The sequence below is a fragment of the Aotus nancymaae genome, unplaced genomic scaffold (assembly GCF_030222135.1).
Source record: "Aotus nancymaae isolate 86718 unplaced genomic scaffold, 86718_ANA_hifiasm-v0.15.2.pri h1tg000020l, whole genome shotgun sequence".
Taxonomy (NCBI): Eukaryota; Metazoa; Chordata; class Mammalia; order Primates; family Aotidae; genus Aotus; species Aotus nancymaae.
In genome coordinates, this window is record NW_026988432.1 from 45441165 (window position 1) to 45461701 (window position 20537).

A 20537-nucleotide genomic window follows, 5' to 3' on the forward strand; every position below is an offset into this window, starting at 1 on the left:
TTGTTAACAGCTTGATTAATATCTTTTATGATTTTTCATAACTATACAGTTATGCATGTATACATAGATGTATAAAGGTCTTTTTGCTATAAAATAGACTTATACTATATATCTTATTTTGCCCACTGATTTTCATTCAGCACCTCATCATGAACATTCTTCCATGTACCATAAACGGTTTTAATATTCACCTATTGGTGGATATTTACATTGTCAAAAGCTGCTGCACTGATCACCCCTGGATAAGCTCCTCTGCACTTGTTTGAATGGAAATGGCTGGGTCTAATACAATGTGTGTTTTCAACCTAGTAAAGCCCAGCCAACCTGTTTGCCATGGAATTAAGGTTCCTGAGTCAAAGGGCAGAAAACAATCCCTTGTTTCCTCACCTGTAAGTGAAGTCCACTTCCAACGTTAAAGCAGATCTGTAAAATAAAATTATTTAATTGATACTTAGCCAATTTACTGCTCAATTCAGTGTGAAAACATTGTTCATAAATAACCTACCACATTGAATATTATAGACATAAAAAAAAATGTAACCACTACTACTATCCTTTGTCAAGAGGAAACAAATTTAATTTTTCCCTTTGCCTTCCCTAATGACCAATGCCAGAAGATAAATCTATATTCTCCTTGATCCATACTGACTCCTCCAGAAAATTGTATCTTAAAAAACAAACAAAAGAATCTGCTTTATGAAATCTTAGTCATTCTCTCATCTTTTCTCCTCATCCTATTTTTTTTTTTTTTTTGAGATGGAGTCTTGCTCTGTTGCCCAAGCTGGAGTGCAGTGGCACAATCCTGGCTCACTGCAACCTCTGCCTCCTGGGTTCAAGCATTTCTCCTGCCTCAGCTTTGTAAGCAGCTGGATTACTGGTGGCTGCCACCATGCCCCGCTCATTTTTGTATTTTTAGTAGAGATGGGGGTTCACCATGTTGGCCAGGCTGGTCTTGAACTCCTGACCTCGTGATCCACCTGCCTCAGCCTCCCAAAGTGCTGCAATTACAGGCCTGAGCCACTATGCCCGGCCCATCCTATGGTTTTTATCTTGTGTTCTCCAGGACCTGCTTACCTTTCCTCAAGGCCACCAGTATGTAATGTACCCCACACCCAGCTAACTCCCTGTGGGTGTGTGAGCATACACACACACACACACACACACACACACACACACACACACACGGACAGCCCATCTTCTGACTTCTTGGTTCCTCAGTATCCTCAGTCCCATCAACTCTTTTCTTTGGTTCTTCACTGGCACTGTCATACTTAGGACTTCATCATGACATAATACTGTTCTAAATGCAGTTATGCTTATTCTTAAATTTGCCCAATAAATTCCCATCTAGCTTTTTGAATATTTTGCACTTAAAAAATTATTTTAAAAATTGATGCATTAAAGAAGTGCATAATTTTGGAATACATGTGATAATACACTCACGTAATTTGTAAAGATCAAATTAGTGTACTTGGGATGTCAATCAGCTTAAATACTTGTCTTTTCATCATGCTAGAAACATTCAAATAATTCTCTTCTAGCTGCTTGGAGATGTATAATAGGTTATTGTAAACTATAGTCGCCCTGCTGATGTATCAAACACTAGGTCTTATTTCTTCTATCAAACCATATATTTGTACCCATTAATCAATTTCTTTTCTTCCCCCACCTCCCCACTACCTTTCCCAGTTTCTGGCTTCTATCATTCTATTCTCTATGCCCATAAGATCAAAATTTTTAGCTCCCAGATATGAGTGAGAACATGTTGTATTTGCCTTTCTGTGCCTGGCTTATTTCAGTTAACATAATGACCTCCAGTTCCAGTCATGTTGTTGTGCTGACAGTCCATTAATCTCCCTGCTGGCTTCACTCTTTGCTTGGCTCAGTCTGAACCAGCACTTTCTAATATGGTAGCTACCTGTGGCTATTTGAATTTTAACTGCAATTATTTGAAATGAATAATTCAGTTGCTCAACAGCCACGTGTGCTAAGGGCTACCATTTGGACAGGGCAGACAGAAAACATTTCCATCCCTGCACACAATTCTATTGGAGAGTGCTAGCAGACTGCCTGCCACTCCAAAGATGTCAGCGATCACCAGGGAGCCTTCATTTTCATGATTTTTATGACTCTGCTATTTCTGCCTCACTTTTCCTCTCAACTCTACAAACCAGCATTCTCTTTAATTCTGACCACGTACTGGGAACATCGCTAGAGGAGGCCACAGTGGCTGAATGGATCCCTTACACATTCATGCTTTCAAATAGCTGCTCCTTCCACGGGGTGGTGGTTCCTTTCTAGTGTGACCATATGTTTGCATTTGCCCAGACGAGTCCAGGTTGACAACTGCTGTGAGGCATTCCATCTGTTAGCCACTCTTTCATCCTCAAAAGTGTGCTCACACTATAAATTATATCGCCGCCTTGTTGTTGCCTTATCCTTATTGTATTTCTACAATAGGCATTCCAAACTTCAGGAGATGACTAGTCACACTTCTGTACCTACTCAGTCTTACGAGATGACCCCACATATTGACTGAGGCTATCTTCAGGCATCCTCTCCTTCCCTTCTTTCCCCAGGGAAGAGGTGTCCTGACTCCTTTCTAAGGCGAACCACCATTTGCGTCCTTTATTTGCAATTCTACTGTTCTCTCACATTTATCTTCAAAGAACCTGATCCTTCCACTGACCTTTTATCTTCCTTCTCTATTGGCTAATCAACACATTCATTTTCTTCGGATTGGCAAACCAAATATATTTAGGTTTTCCTTATCCTGAAAAAACCAGACCCCTCTCTTGTTTCTGTTAACGACCTATTGCTCTATATCCCTCTCTTACTTATAATTCCAAACTGAAATTATTGTCTATATGCATTGCCCCCAGGACTCCACCTTCCACTGATGCATTAATTCACTGGACTCTGTCTTTGGTGTAGATTGTCTCAGTTGTTTGCCTTTTCCCATCTGCATGGTCACATAAATCCATGAAGCCCTAGTTGGTACATCATGGGAAACAGAGAGTTCCCTAAAATTTCAGTCTCTTTCACATCCTTTGCATTTATTTGAAAGCTTCCTGTAGGGTCCATTCCACATGTGAATCCTTCAGCCTCTTTCTTTCTTTTCCATTGTCATTGCAGGTTCTTCGCTCTCCATTCCAAAGAGAAACTCAAGGAGAGCAGATGTTCAGCTTCTAGCATGCACTTCTCTGAGGCAGATGAACAATGACGGCCAATTCTCTATTTTATGATCAGATATATGATCTCTTCTTTATTCTGTTTACTATTAACTTGCCCAGCTAGCAATGACCAGAGATGTCTCTAACCAAAGTGGTGCTCCCCAAATTTACATATTTTCAAAGGTGGCATGGTATGAAAAGAAAGGGAAAACGATGCTGGGATAGATCACTTTTCTCTGCATGTTGCCTGGGTGGGAATTTTTGAAGGGAAAAATCAGTGCCTGGATCGGAGAGGTCTCAGTGTCCACATCATCAGGGAACAGTCTTAAAATTTAATGTAAGAATCTTGCCCATCCTTTTAACCATCAGACACTTCTCTTTGATACAGGCCATATTAAGGAGTTGGCTGGACTGAGTATTTGCTACTTTTATTCTTCCCTACAATCTTACTGGTCTTAGCAAGAGGGTATAATATTACATGTTATTTTAACTCATTATTATTCTGACCAAATGTCATGTATTTTATTAGGATATGAGAAAATGGAAGTAATTTATAGTCCTCTAGTCAAAAGTAAAATCATCATATGAGCATCTTCATTGGATTTTTATTGGAATTTACTTTCTAGATGTGATCTGCTCAGAAATGCAGAAAATCACATGGTAACAAACAGTGCTTCTTAAACTTTAATGTGTATTTTGTTCGCTGGGGACCTTGTTAAAATGAAGATTCCAATTCAGTAGGTCTAGAGGTCAGCCTTACACTTTGCATTTCTAACAAGGTCTCAGATGATAGCAGTGTGGTTTCTTGCACCGAATTTTGAGTAGAAAGATTGTAGAATGTAACATGAAATATCATGTGTTTGTTTAGGTACAAACAAGTCAACAAATTCTGCCTTATTCATTATTGTTTCGGTAGTCAGCACAAGAATTTCTGTCACTCTTGACTGCTAATATCTTGAAGGCAGAAACTCATAAAATATATTTCATTAATGTATGCATTTTTAATATTAAAATAATTTTAAATTACGAACATGTATAAAAGCAGAGTAAATAATACAATGAACACCCATAGAACTAACATCCAGTTTCAACAATTACCTAGCACACATTTTTTTAAAAACATGTTTTTACTTAGGAATAATTTTAGATTTACACAAATGTTGTAAAGATAGTACTAGGAGTTTCTGTCTCCACTTTCCCCATATGTTAACATCTTAAATATCTACTGTACATTTGTCAAAATTTAGAGATTAACATTGGTGCATTTAGTTAATGCACTGTTAGCTAAATTCCACACTTTATTTTGATTTTACCATTTCCCCCACTAATGTTCTTTTTCTGTCCCAGGATCCAATCTAGATTCCACATTTGGTTATCACATCTCCTTTGTATCCTCTGGTTTTTGACAGTTTCCCAGTCTTTGTTTCTCATGACCTTGATGGTTTTGAGGAATACTGGCTAAGTATCCTGCGCAGTGTCCTCCAATTTGGGTTTAGGTTTATCTGCTGTTTTTCTCCTGATTAGATCAGTATTATGCGTTTTTGGAAAGAACATCACAGAGCTGAAGTGCCCTTTTTAGTTATAAAAAGTATGTGACGATACTGTCTGGTATGCAATATCCACATGACACCATGGACTAAGGTAGTGATTGCAGTTTCTCCACTGTAAAGTTACTATTTTTCCCTACTCCATTCTTTGGAAGTGAGTCATTAAGTCTAGCCCATCCTCAGGTCAGAGGGAACTGGGGAGGAGATTCTGCCAGACAAGTTGCTTTAGTCTGAATTTCCTTATCTGTAACAGGAGAGTAATACATACTGTGACACACATTTTCAATTGTCTGGCTTCTTGCCACTTTCTGTCATCTTCAATGTTCTTAAGACTCTATTATATACTCTCGGGTAGACCCTGCCCAGCTCATGGAGCTGAATGACTGGTATGACAAAGCATGGTACATATGCCTGTTTACTTTGATAGTGGCTGGTTTAGGCATATATGTGTAAGAGAATTTTGGCCAATGGGAAATCAGGAGACCCTACAAAAGATTGTCCTCACTGATTAGAAGAGAAGCGCATACATAACCTCCCTTTTTAAGTGCCTTTGGGGATTGCTGAGTGAAGACGTGACATTTGGAATAGTTACAGCCATGTTGTGAGCATGAGGGGAAAGCTAACAAAATGCTAGCGAAGCCAAACTGAAACCATCAAGTCTTGAAGTTACAGAATTGTTCAAATACAGAGCCGCTCTCTCTAGACCTCTTCTCATGAGATATTAAACATTATTTACTTTAACCTAGCTTTAGCTGGATTTTGTTACTTGCATCTGAAAGCCTCACTAGGATACATCCATTTTCCAGGGCTGATGTGCAAATTAAAGAAATACATAAAATGTAACTATTGCAGTGACTGTCATTCAATAAGTAGAATTTATGATGACATTTCCTCAGTTCTAAGTCTTGCGTGGTCCTTGTCTTAACATTTCTGCAAGTTCGAATTAATTCATACCCTCAATTTTCTGAGCTTGTAGGTTATGATAAATAACAAAGTGTTCTTACCCTGTTGGATTCTTACATACTGGGGAGACAAAGACAGATCAGCTTTTGATAAGAGCTATATAAAAAAAATTAAAGCAGGGTCAGGATAGTAGAGAGCGATTTAGAAGCATGGGAAAACTCTCAGAAGGGGCTGCATCTGCACAGAGACTGGAATGGTATGAGGAAGGCAGTTAGGTAGAGCCCTGCAGGAAGAACACCCAGGCCATGCAGTGCTGAATCAGTGACGATGATGTCAGAGGGATAGGCCAGTACCCAGGCAAGGAGAGGACTTGAGTTTTATCCTGAATGTGAGAGGAAGCCACTGGAAGCTTATATGTTTGGAAATGATACAAACCAGTTTGTGTTGGAAAAAGCTCGTTGGTGCTACCGTATGGAGAACGGGTCATAAAGGGGCAAGAACAAATGTATAGAGACCAGATGGTAGTCACTGCATCATTGCAGAAGTGCACACAGTAGATAACACTAGCTTGCACCCTGGGGGTTGTAGTAAAGAAGAAAGTAGATACCTTTAGTATCTATTTTGAAGGCAGAGGCAACAGAGACCTGTGAATGGAATGAATGAGGGTGAGAGTAGTCAAGATGACCCTTAGAATTTTGGCCTGAACACCTGGGTGAGTGAAGGCACCATTTCCAGAGATGAGACAGAATGGGGAGATGGAGGGGATAAGTTGAAGGTGGGGCAGGAGAGGGGGTGGTGTTGAGGGAGTGGTGAAATGGGAGGTAAGAGCTGTTTTTATGTGTTCTGTGTGAATGGCTGGTTGGATATAAGAGTAGCTCAGAAAAGAAGTTACGCTTAGAGATAAAAATTTGGGAGGCATCGGTTGGTTTTAGTTAAGGAACTGGGATGCATTATTAGAGGTTTTGTATATCTTTAATGTAATGTTTCTTTTCTTCTCTCAAAAGGCTATTATTAAATTGATGTGCATCTAAGGAGCCAGTGTAACACAGGCAAGGCTAATCTGTGCTGTGAATCGGGACAATGGCTATCTAGGGTGCTCACAGGGACAGAAGGGAGCCCAAGGGGCCTTCTGGGATGCTGGCAATCTGTTTCTTCATCTGGTTACTGGTGACATTGTGTTTTCAGTTTGTGAAGATTCAGTGAACTTATGATATGTGCACTTTTCTGTATGTTACACTAAAACGTTAAAAAATGGATGTGCATCCTAAAGTCAAGGTTGTCTTGGAATTTAGGTAATAGGGTTCCACTGTTTGCATTGTTATAGCACCTATTGCAGTAGCCTGTTTTTAGTAAGGTGTGATGGACTGAAATATTTGCTTCATCCGTTGCACAAAAAGAAAAAAGAACTGCACCAACATTTTGTCAATTGTAGAACTGTTTATTTGACTGAGCAAACAGTTAAGATCTCAGCCACTGCTTCCTAAATAATTTGAATCTGGTTCCTTCAGACCCTGTATCTCACAGAACACATCCTTAATTTAGACCTGTGGCTCTCCATTAGGGGTGGTTTTGCCCTGCCCTGCTCCTCCTGCCGCTGGATATATTTGGTAATGTCTGGAGACATTTCTGGTTGTTAAACCAGGATTGGGCTCGAGGTGGAGGAGATGAGTGCCAGTGGCATCTAGTGGGTAGAAACCAGAGATGCTGTCAAATATCCTACGATGCACAGGATAGCCCTTACAACTAAGTGTACTCTGGCTCCAAATGGCAAAGTGCCCAGGTTAAGAAACCATGACCATGATTCTCTGATTGGAAGCTACTGTAATAACTAGGGTCAGGACATTGATATAAGTTGCAGAGGACTGTGGAGATTCTGTACATCTCCAGTTGGTAATATAAGGCAAAGTAACACGAATGGAATAAGCAGACACTCTCTGCCTTAGTCCTCCATTCCCACTCCCTGGCACTTTTTAAAAAACCTGTCCACTTTGTAAGTTCGAGTGACCTCCTGTGGGGATGCTGTAAAGGGGTTTCGAGCATTAGATGGGTGACTGGACATGGTGGCCGACATGGCTTCCTACAAACACTAAATTTGTGACTTTTTTTCTCACTAGGAACTTGGTGACAGAAAAATGTCACCTGCAACATGCCTTTAAGACTGACGAGGAAAAGTAAGCTGCTAGTTTCTGTATCCAAAGCAGTGTTTTCAGATGAACAAAATATCCTACAAAACCTTTTCTAATTTGCTAAACTCTAAAAAAATTATTTTAACTAGTTTTGCTGCTTTGAAAAACATTAAAATTTTTTTTCTACCATTGGATCCTGCACATCTTATAAAAACTGAACTTCCTGGTAACTGGCAAAATATTATTATTATTTTTTTTTTAGAGGCATGAGGGAATGCCAGACACAATCAATCAATGTACTCTTTGTTTTCAAGGTCAGCACTTTTAGAAAAGACTTCCTGTTCTGAAGTTACCTTGATGAGTCTAAACAAGAATCCAAGAGGACTCATGAGTCACTGGATGACAGCTCCTCCTGGCTGATAGGTTCTCTATCAGAAGTCTTTCCTTTCAAGCAGAGGATCTTGAAATATTCAGTGGTTTTATGGTGAGGTGATCCCTTAAGCTTTAACAGCTCAGACTAAGAGATATCTTATTAAAAATGGATGTAGATATCCAAAGGATTATAAATCGTTCTACTATAAGGACACATGCACACGAATGTTCATTGCAGCACTGTTTACAATAGCAAAGACCTGGAACCAACCCAAATGCCCATCGATGATAGACTGGACAGGGAAAATGTGGCACATATACACCATGGAATACTATGCAGCCATAAAAAACGATGAGTTCATGTCCTTTGTAGGGACATGGATGAATCTGGAAACCATCATTCTCAGCAAACTGACACAAGAACAGAAAATCAAACACCGCATGTTCTCACTCATAGGTGAGTGTTGAACAATGAGAACACATGGACACAGGGAGGGGAGCATCATACACTGGGGTCTGTCGGGGGGAAATAGGGGAGGGACAGTGGGGGGTGGGGAGTTGGGGAGAGATAGCATGGGGAGAAATGCCAGATATAGGTGATGGGGTGGAAGGCAGCAAACCACACTGCCATGTGTGTACCTATGCAACAATCTTGCATGTTCTCCACATGTACCCCCAAATCTAAAATGCAATAAAAAAAATTAAAAGATACACCTATTATTTGACTCAATCATTATACTCCCACATACTTATGTCAGAGAATAAAATCAAATGTTCATACAAAAAAAAAATGGATGTAGAGAAATACAAAGTAGTTTAAAATATTATTTCAACTTTGAGTCATTATCATGGCTTCTTATGTCCATTCAGCGAGAAATTACTACAAGGTAAGCAGTGTGCTCAATGGACCATCTTTACAACTCAAACACAGAGGACATAGCACTTGCCAGTGGTTCTTTACACTCATGCCCATCTGAGGCCCATCATCTAACACCTGTGTTATTTTCTTTCCTTGTGTTACTCAACCTTCTAATGAGGCAAACTGTTTTATTTATTTATTTATTTTATTTATTTATTTTTTAAATTGCATTTTAGGTTTGGGGTATATGTGAAGAACATGCAAGATTGTTGCATAGGTACACACATGGCAGTGTGATTTGCTGCCTTCCTCCCCATCACCTATATCTGGCATTTCTCCCCATGTTCTCTCTCCCCAACTCCCCACCCCCCACTCTCCCTTCCCCCATTTACCCCCCCAGAATGTTTTGTAATTCTTTTGTTTCTCCCTTTTATTGTACAGGAGGTCAAATCAAAAACTTCTCTGAGGATCCTTGGTTTATCCCCCATCCATTTTTAAAGGGTTTTCAACTTTGGCTAAAATAATCTGAAGGAAATAAAATGAGATAAAATAAAGCCAGTGGATGCCACTTGTTTATTTTCTCTGGTCACACATCCTGAGTTTTCTATTTGTTTTGGCAGAGCTGGAGGTCTGGTCTGTAGTAGTCTCTGCAGCCACAAAGAAAGCTCTGTAGTCTGTAGTTGTAGAAATGTACACATTCAGAAGAGTTCAAGGGACTCAGTGCAGTCAGGGCAAACCAATGATTTTGGTGATCTGCTCTGATAAATCTGATTTATGTTAGATTTATGTTAGAATTTATGTTAGAATTCACCTATTGCACTTTTTTCTTCTTAATCTTATTTTGAGGATGGGAGGAAGGAAAGGCAGTTTTTATAAAATTTATTTTAAGGCTAACTGGCACAACTTATTTAGAAAATTCCAACTTAAAAGTCCAAGTTATAGATGACCTAGACATTTATATACTCCTACAGCAGTCTCACTCAACAACTGATTATATTTTTCACAATTGTTAATTTAAAAAAAAAACAAGGGCAATATTTTGAACTTTTAATTTTTGAACTCTGAATTTGAATTTTAAATAATAATAAATATTTTAAGTCTGATAGTAATAAAGTATATGGCTTATCAAAATCTTTCACCTGTTCTTCAGATGTTTGGGCTAATCTGAATGTAACAAATATGATTTTAGGTGAGTCATATTGAAGTTAGCTACCAAGAGGAAGAGAGTTTCTTTGTAAACTTTTTATTAACTCATAGAATTTTAAAATATGCATTTAGCAATGCTTTGCTACACTTGACTTGTTCATATTGTGAATTCTTATTTCAAGTAACGTTTTGTGTATTCAGGGACAGTTCCTATTTTTTTCCCTTGGCATAGGGCTTTTTAATATTTAATCTTTTTTTAAACTCCAGTTATTTCTGTTTTCTAATTGGGATGTTAATAGTTGTTTTCAAGCTTGAGTAGCATCAGAATCACCTTGATAAAACACAGATTACTGAGCCCCACCTTAGAGTGTCTGACTCAGTAGGTCTGGATGGGGTCCAAGAATTTGTATTTCTAACAAGTTTCCTGGTGATGCTGATACTACTTGGTCCCAGAAGTGGGACCACACTTTTGAAAACCACTGTGTAAAACCACATGGTAGCAAGAGAAAAGAAAGAAAATGAGAGCCTGGATAATTCATAAACTGAGTAAGGAGCCCCTAGTTATGGAGAAATGTGTGAAAAGATGTATTCTAAATCAGGCAGTTCAGGCTGAGCTTTGTGGCTCATGCCTATAATCCCAGTACTTTGGGAGGCCAAGATGGGTGGATCACTCGTGGTCAGGAGTTCAAGACCAACCTAGTCAACATGGTAAAACCCCATCTCTAACTAAAAATACAAAAATTAGCCAGGTGTAGTGGTACACATCTGTAATCCTAGCTACTCAGGAGGCCGAGGCACAAGAATCACTTGAACCCAGGAGGCAGAGGTTGCAGTGAGCCAAGATGGTGCCACTGCACTCTGGCCTGGACGACAGAGTGAGACTTTGCCTCAAGAATAAATAGATAAAATAAAATAATAAAATAAAATAAATCTGGCAGTTCAGTAACTGAGTTCTCCCCACCACAAAAAGATTTTTCACTTTACATGTATTCACCAACTACAACTGGAATACTTCAGGTAGTGTTTTCGCCTGGTTTATACCTCTTCTTCTAGTTTAACTTTTACTGATCCTAAGCATTTGTCACTTACAACATATTTTACCATTCTATTGGTAGGTATTTACTATAATGGTCACAAATGCTTTTGGAATTAGGTGAAATATAAATAAATCTGTACGACAGACCTCACATAATTTGATAGACAAAAATGGTAGGTTGTTTCCAGATTTTTGCTGCAATATATTCCTGAACACTACACTAAAAAATAAAATGAAGAAAATGATTTCTTTTCACTGAGAAATTTAAGAAAACCAAGAGCTTCAGGCTGCCCTTTTTTACTATTAGATGGCACTGGCCTGTCAGTAAGGTAAACTGCAGGAACTACCAGAAATTGACCCACAAGCGACTCCAAGGTCCAAAGTGGGAAACAGGCATTTCACTGGTCTCAAATAAGTGGATGGGCAAAATTGAAAAGAGTGAAAATCAACGGCTTTAGAAAGTTGTATATATACTTTTGCAGGACTATATCTCTGAAATGAGGTAAATCTTAATTTACATTTCTTTTTTTCCTTTCTAGAATAATTCTAATTTGCAGTGAAATTAATTATCTAGTTCCAGAAGTTTGGACTTTGTTGATGGCTCACGGTAGCAAACTGCTGTACAGGCATTTGGTGCCAGGTGAACCTGGGTTTGATTCAGTTTCACCCATTATTAACTTTCACTAAATCCAGTGACTGGCACACAGCGGATATTCAAAAAATATCAGCTTCTTGCCCTTACATTCCTCTTTCTCCACTGTAAGCTCCAAGATTGCAGCGGCAGTTCACATGCCCTTAGAAGACTGTTGGTCATACAGGAGAAGCCCAACTTGTGATTGCTAAATGCATAAAAGTTAAATAAAAATTTACTACTTGGCCAGGCGGTGGCTCACACCTTTAATCCCAGCATTTTGGGAGGCCAAGGCAGGCATATCACAAGGTCAAGAGGTCGAGACCATCCTGGCCAACATGGTAAACCCTGTCTCTACTAAAAATATAAAAATTAGCTGGGCATGGTGGTGCGTGCCTGTAGTCCCAACTACTCAGGAGGCTGAGGGAGGAGAATCACTTGAACTCAGGAGGCACAGGTTACAGTGAGCGGAGATTGCACCACTGCACTCCAGCCTGGCGACAGAACGAGACTCCATTTCAAAAAAAAAAAAAAAATTTACTACTTAACCTCTGGCATGAAATAATTCTCTTATACACATGAAATTCGTATCATTATTCCAGCTTTTCTAAATATAGAAAGATGCTTCAGGTCACATTTTTAAAAGAATATGGCTGTGTCCAAGGCATTTAGCTAGTTTACAGATAAAAGACACAAAAATCTTGCTCTTAAGAAACTTACAGTTTAGTAGGAGGATCAAAGTACTATGAGGTAGGAAACTTTAATTGTGTAACTGACGGCTATAAAAATAGTTCTGGGGAACTCAGAAAAGGCATGATTACTTCCTTCTGAAGACAAGATTACTTCTGGGGAAACCAGGAGATGTTTAGCAGGGAGATAGCAATGGGCTTCGCCTTGGAAATGGAAGATAATCTGCTTCTGTGCCCATAGGAGGAAGGGAAAATGTACAGATGAGCGACTGCATGTGCCAGAACATGGAGATGTGAGGACAAAAAATGAGAAGTAGTGCAGCTTGGCACCTAGAACTATATGATGGTGGCAAGTAGAAAATAAGGACAAGGCATTGAGCTGGGGCTCTTCACTGATCTTATAAGGAGTGGAGAGTCGTTGCCAGCTTATGATTAGGGAGACTGTCGCTAGTGCTTCCAAAAGATTTTCTGGCAGCTCTGAGCAAGATGAAAGGCAGGAGACAGTGCAGGGATTAAAGTACTAAGCCAGGGAGATGGAATAAGGAACAGCATCAGGGGAATGGCAATGAGATAGACAGGTAGAGGTAGGAGTCTTTATGGGGACAAAAATCCTTAGCAATGCCCTATGTGGGGAGAACAGGGAAGGAGTCAGAGGGTGCCAACGTTTTCAGGCTGAGTGGCTAGAAAGATGCAATTCCCAGAGGACAGATTGTAGGCATGTTAAGCTTAGGTCCTGGGGAAAGTATCTGATTAGGGAGGAGAACGGCTGGACAACAGGAAGCAGGGCAGTGCGGCTCAGTGATGGGCAGGGATTGCCTGACCACTGGAGACATTCTCAACATCCACACGCACGTTGTCCTAAAGGCAGCACTCTCTTAGCCACTGCTGTGTCTCCCACTCCTATTTGATGTCTCCTAGTGATGTATGTATTGTGTACCCTCCTCCGCCCCATTGTGCTTGGCCAGAAATAAATGGGATGAGCAGCACTGCAGGTTCTTGTTAAGTGAAACGAACCCCAGAATACTGAGGAAGCAAAGGAAGGAGATATCTGGAAGGAGAGATGATATGATTAATGGTGTTAAAAGAAGATGATGACTGAGCTAGGACTCTTGCCTCATTTCTCAATTAGCACTTTTAGGGTCTAAGGAGACCATGAAAACGAGGCAGTGGGTATCAAACATTTAGTTGAATGTTTTTGTTTGCATTGTAGAGGACTTGAAACGAGTGGTGGGATGGCGGTGTGTTAGAACAAGGGAAATCTGAATGGTCTCATCTCCTCTCATCTCCATCCAAAACATTCCCCAGTCAGCCAGCTGGCAACTCCTTGACTGATGAAAATAATTCAGTCGGGTGATTTCGAGATGAGACCTGGAACAGTGCTTGGCACAGAGAGTAGGTGCCCAGTATTTGTTGAGTGGATGAATGTATCAAGGCGTAGTCAACCTAAGAGATATTTGCCTTTTAAAAAGAGGATCCAGACAAGTAAAATAAGTCCCTACTTAGAACCTCTTACTATTTGCCTATCACTGTTTCTCAGTGTGGGTGCTATAAGCATTTTGGATAGGAAAATTCCTCACACGTGGCCAATTCTTGAGGGTTATGCAGAATGCAGGAATCTTAGTATCCCTGGACTTTGGGAACTAAATACCAGGGGCATCCTCAGGTACTGTGACAACAAAAATGCCTTCCCATCCCTTTGGCTCCCAAACCAGTCTCCCTATGGCAGCCAGGCTGCTTCTCCCTCCCAGGTACCCCATGGCCTCTGGGCTTTTCTGCCTGGCTTCGATCTCAGCTTACCAAGTTCTCAATACCTCTTGCCTCTCTTTTTAACTGGGCAAAACTGTACTCAATCACTCAAATCCTATTTCTTCTTTCTTGATGCTTTCCTGACCATCTCAACCAAAGCCCATGTTTTCATTTACTTAGTGATGTGAATACCTCCCTAAAAACACTTCCTTGGCAAGTAGCTTTCTTGGGCTTCTTGAAGGCCCATCTTCCTATACATTCTTCTGCCTCACGTTCTATGTTCAAGCAACAATGAACTTTTAAGATCCTCCACAGAACCATGAACTGTTGTTTTCAGGCCTTTGTAGATGCTCTTCACTCTATCTAGAATCTATTTCTCTTCATATCATCTCAGTAATGTATAATTATTCTCAGATACCAGCTGGGTTACCCAGTACTGAGATAGTTGCTCCTTCTGGAGGCTCCACAGTACTATGCTTCTCTATTATTACTCTTCTTATCATTACCCATTTGGAAGTTAGCCATTTACGTGTTACACCATCCATTAGACTGTAAGCACCATGAGGGCAGAACATTTCTGGCTTTTTCTTAATTCCCCATTGTTTAGCACACTGCCTAGCATCAAGCAGGGATTCACTAAATAGGGGTCATGTGTGTTTGGTTTCTTTTCATATGGACATTTCTCATCTCACTACAGACCATGGTATGAATTCTGTTGTTCCAGCCTAATCACCAAACTTTGCATATGATGAAAAATTAATAAAAAACAAAACTGAGAAGATAGCTTTTCATCATATACAGACTATATGTTTATAAACTGTTATCAAAGCTATTGAAATCTGTGGCATAGTGAAAGACAGGGGAAAAAAGGCTGTGATTAAAAACTGCTCAACCAGCCTGACCCACATGGAGAAGTCTCGTCTCTACTAAAAATACAAAATTAGCCAGGTGTGATGGTGCATGCCTGTAATCCCAGCTACTCAGGAGGTTGAGGCAGGAGAATCACTTGAACCCAGGAGGCGGAGGATGCAGTGAGCCAAGGTTGAGCCATTGCACTCCAGCCTGGGCAACAAAGCAAAATTCCATGTCAAAAACAAAACAAAAAAAACAAAACAAATAAAAAGTGCTCAAATAGATCTAAAAGTCCTTTATGCTTTCAATTAACCTACCCACCTTCCTTCCTTCCCCTCTTCCTCTTCCCCTTCCTCTACTTTTTTTTTTGTGACAGTTTCCCTCTGTCACCCAGGCTGGAGTGCAGTAGTGTGATCTCAGCTCACTGCAACCTCCACCTCCCAGCTTCATGCGATTCTCATGCCTCAGCCTCCTGAGTACCTGGGACTACAGGCACACACAGGCATGCACCACGGCTGACTAATTTTTGTATTTTTAGTAGAGACTTTTAGTAGAGACCAGCCTGGCCAACTTTACTATGTTGGCCAGGCTGGTCTCAAACTCTTGATCTCAGGTGATCTGCCCACCTTGGCCTCCCAAAGTGCTGGGATTACAGGCGTGAGCCACCGCACCCAGCCTAAAGTTTCTAATTTTTATTACAATTTGGCAGTTTCTAAAAATACCAATCCCTATTCAACATGTAATTTTTCCCATGTAAATTTTTCTATGTCATAAAGAAACTATTTTGCAAAATTTAGATCAGTAATTCTCATGCTTACACGTCTGACAATTAGATCAATTGGGAAGTTTCTATAAATACAGATTTATATTGTAGTGAGCCAGACCCAGGGCTTACTACACCCACACACCACAGAATATTAGCCTTGGAAATTCCAATTTAGCTCATCAGGGATTTCTAATAATCAGAGAGAATTTAGACCAATGAATGCTCGTGTCTTTTTGTAACGTACTTGCCTTAAGTTATAATTAAAGAAAATTTCTGTTAAGAGCTGCCATTTTCCCATTACCTACTAACTTTTAGAAACAAAAACCAGTAAGAAATCCCTATGTTTCTAAAATCCTTGAATATAATTGATTATTCTTATGGCTTCAACATTCACCTTCTAATTTATACTTAAATGTATTCTTCTCTATGTGTTATTCAGTTGTATATTAGAACATTAAGCATAACTCTGATATTGGTAATTTATAGATAGTTGAATCCACTTGTTATAGATCAAATTATGTCCTCTACAAGATAATATATTGAAGTGCTAACCACCAGTACCTCAGAATGTGACCTTATTTGGAAATAGGGTCTTTGCAGATTTAACCAAGTTGAGGTCATTATTTTGGGCCATAATCCATACAACCGATATTCTTATAAAATGGGGAAATTTGGACAAGGGCACACACGTGCACAGAAGGAAGAGGATACGAAGAGACAAAAGAGAGAATGCCATGTGCAGATGGAGGACTGGAGTAATGAATGCACCTGCAAGAGAAGGAATGACAAAGATTGCTGACAAACCACCAAGCACTTGGGAGAGGAAAGGAGGGAAACTGGTTTCAGAGGAAGCATGGCCCTGCCCACACCTTGATTTTGGATTTCTAGCCTCCAGAACTGTGAGATCATACATTTTTGTTGTTTTAAGTCATCCAGTTTTTAGCATTTTTTTACAGCAGCCCTAGCAAACTAATACCTACTAAATATATCCGCCCACAGTATGATTTGCTGTCACTGAATCCTTAAAATGTAGTTTGATTTTAAAGCACAAGCTTCATTAGTCGAACCCAAAATTGAAGCAACCATCAGGAAATCTCTCATTCATGAGTCCTCCTTGGCAATGTGGTGAGGACTATGAACTCCTTCTCAGATTAATGATTTCAAATTTATAAAATAAAATACAGGGGATTATCAATGAACCCAGTTATATTGAAATAGTTACTAGCATTTTTAAAATACCAATTTGTGATGCAGCAATATCATGTATTTTGTTATTAACATATTAAGTTAAAGATCTAGTAGAAAGTCTATTAGTGATGTTCAGAATAAATGGTATTTTGAGATCACTATAATATGATGTAAAGGGATTGGCGAATTCTATTGTGATAGTCACAGGTACTGCTCACACTACTGTGGCAGTGTCTTCCCTACACTCATAATTTAAAGAAATACTAAATTTCAGTCAGAAGTCAGTTAAAATATGTATGTAATTAATTCCATGCCATCTCTAGGAACCCCCTGAATTCTATCTGTGAACCATTTGGGAGTCGTTGGATTGCAGACGAAGAACCCTTGAAGAGGAAACATTCTCTAAATTTGTTCAGAAAATTATTTCTTTTCCCCATTTTGATACAGTTGCTCTAAATGTGTGATAGTTGTGTGGGTGACCCAGGTACCTTCTGGTGTGTCTCCCTGTACTGCTGAGGAAAGCGAAAGGCCATGTGTCATAGACGCCATTGCAGGCTTTGTTCTGAATGTAGTTTGGCTTCAATCAGTATTTACATGAAATTTGAAAGAAGGAAGTGAAGCAGAAGCTCTGTGCTTGCTGTGTTTGCTGGTGAGCAGATGTGGATGTATGGAAAGCAGCCAGTAGCAAAAGTGGCGCCCTGATCACAGCAGTTTCTAGACTGTGGGAGTGGCAGTGCAGCTCCTGGTCACAGGTGAGGCAGCAGCTCCCTAAGTGGTGTGGTTCTGCTGTGTGGCTTTGAAGTCATTATTGAGACCTCAAATGGGAGTCTTCTCAATCCTTCTTACACTTAGGTAGTCAGTTTAGTGCCTGAAATAAACCTATTCTTGCTTTAAACAGCTAGAGTAAATTCTGTTATCTGCAACTGAACTCTGATCCAACAGACTACAATTTATATTCCAGTAAAGAACCTGTTTCCTTGGCAATTACTTCTGACAGATGAGTTGCTTTCCTTTTTTTTTTTTTTAACCAAAAGACTACAACTGCAAACACACTGGGGGCAAAACGCTTGCCCACTATTCTCTGAACAAAAAATAGACATACTCAAATTTATACTGCAGAAAGTTTTATAGAAAATACATAGAACAGTCCAAGTATTTTGCTCCTGTTCCATTGGCTATAGTCGCTTTCTAAAGGAGCTGTTTATTACTGCCCAATAAGGTAAAAGTATCAAATTGCTAAAGTGAAAGATATACCTAACGTGTTTACCTGCTACTCTGTGAGTGTACAAATTGGCCTGATTGCTATATTCTTTGAAGAGTAAAGGTCATTGCTTTTCATACATGGAAGGAATATGTAACTCTCAAAGTGAGCTAGGTGCTATATTAGCTTGGAATTCTCCTTAACCAAGAAAACATCAAGGTGAGGGGATTAGTTGCTTTGCCATTCCTGAGGCTAAAAACGAAGCCCCAAATCATGTCTTAGAAAAGTTTTATTAAAAAAATGAACTTGCACTGAAAGTTACTTCAAAGATATGGGCAAAATGAAATGGATAAGTAGAGCACAAACATGAACTGTGTGGTAGGCCTGGAGGTCCTAATTATCATGCTCTTCCACCTGAGAGTTCATGGAAATCTCTACACTGGATTTAGTCAGCCTTTTTCCGTTTTGAGACACACACACACACACACACACACACACACACACACACACACACACACACGATTGTCTTCCATATCCCACCACAATTCTGGGATAGAAGGGCTCATCTTTTGGAAGGGCTCATCTTTTCGAAGTTAGAACTCTGAAGACAGTTAATGTATTTGCATTTTCAATTTCATTTTCATCATTACATAAGAAAACTGAGTATGATTTTGCATCTAATCTCTGTGAACATATATTTGTGAACTCTCTGGAAGGTGAACCCACACCTATATTTACAGCATAACTGTCACTTTATTAAAACCCATTTAACAAACCCCTATAACTGAGATACATTCGTGCAACCCCTTAAACAGACAACCAACAGTTTAAAATCCAGTTTGAGCATTAGAACGCTAGATCGAAGGAATAAACGTCGTCTCCGGGGGGGTCGGGGAGGGGGCTCTACACTTCGATTTTCCATAACCTTTTAAATGAATAAGCCTTCAAACTATTACATGTGTTTATTATCTTTAATACTGGAAAACTTTTGAAACATCGACTTTATAAACTTTAAGTTAAAACTATCTTTATGTGGGTGATCCACTTAAAAGTTAAGCTTTGTAAATTACACCTTTTTAAAAAAAGAAACTATATTTAGCCTACTTTTTGCACTCTAAGAATACAGATATGTTCCTGGTTTCCCCAGTTTCACTGGCGTGTGTCGGCGGCTAGAGGAGCTGGGGAATCCTAAGGAAACTTAAGGAACGTGGAAGAGGCGCGAGGTGGCTCCCTACTGCCCCCACGTTTCCCATCCCAGAGACGCCAAACAAAGCCCCTGACCCCCCAGCAACAGTGTTCCCCGCCCCAGGGCTCCTACACCCACACACTACAGAAAAGGGCGCTGGGGCCTGGGTGTCGCGGGAAGAAAAACACAACTTCGACAGGTCCCAACCTACCCTCCTGGCCCCAGCCGAGAGGTTTCAGAAGCCCCAGGTCGGGTCTCGCAGCAGCCTGCCCGGCCCTTTCCCACCTCAGGGCAGGGGGAGGGAGGGCCGGGCGGGGAACGCGCACAGGGGCGGCGGGCAGGTCTGGGCGCGAGCTCTAGACCTCGCCTGCCGACGCCCTCCCCGGCGGTGGCTCCCTTGCCCCGCTCGCGGCACTTACCAGGAGAAGCAGCAGGACACACCGGCCTCCCGGGCTCTGCGCCATCGCGCCCTCGCCTCCGCCTGCCGCCGCCGCAGGCCCTGAGCTCACACACGGTTCCTCCCGGCTCTGGCCCAGCCCGCCCCGGCGGCCCGGCTTCCCCCTCCTTCCCTCCCCGCCCCGAGGGCTGTTTCCCCGCAGCGGCCGCGCGGCCCGGCCCTGCCCAACCCAAAGGCGCGGCTCCAGGTGTGGCCGCCTGGAGAAAATGGAGCCGGGGGCAGCACGCGCCGCTTTTACAGAGGTGGGGAGCTCGGCAGAGGAAGGAGGCGCGGGGTGGACTCCCGCCCCCTCGCACTCGCACCTGGGACCGTGACGTCCTCGGGTTGGGGACTGTGGGTGGCAGGCCCCGCCCCCTCGTTCTCTCCTTCCCGATCGCCTCTTCCCTGGAGAATGACCTGGAGGAGGGAGCCCCCCGGCGGGGCGCGGCCTGGGCTGCGCGGGCCGCAGAGCCCCTGCCCAAGGACAAACGCTCCACGGAGCAGAGTCCTTGCGGGGTCTCGCGATCAGGCCCGGTGGCTACGGGGGCCAGGTCGCCCCGCGCCGCGCAAAGGTCCCGCGCTTTGTGATTGTGCTTTGGGCCCGGAGCGCAGGTGGCGCTGGTGACTCGGGGACCCGCGTCCTCAGGGAAGCCGCGATCGCTGTGCGTTGGGCCCGCTTT

At 41.3% G+C, this 20537-nt stretch overlaps 1 protein-coding gene across 1 annotated transcript in view; it reads right to left on the bottom strand.

Annotated features, from left to right (window-relative positions):
* DSG2 (desmoglein 2) overlaps window positions 1-19905 on the bottom strand; it is a 49582-nt gene extending 29677 nt beyond the window's left edge. The window contains exons 1-2 of the mRNA XM_012447289.2: window positions 19841-19905; window positions 388-423 (exon numbers count right to left, since the gene is read on the bottom strand). Coding sequence (XP_012302712.2) covers window positions 388-423; window positions 19841-19885 — 81 coding nt within the window. The 5' untranslated portion in view covers window positions 19886-19905. The remainder of the gene's footprint in view (window positions 1-387; window positions 424-19840) is intronic.
* Window positions 19906-20537: the final 632 nt, after the last annotated feature.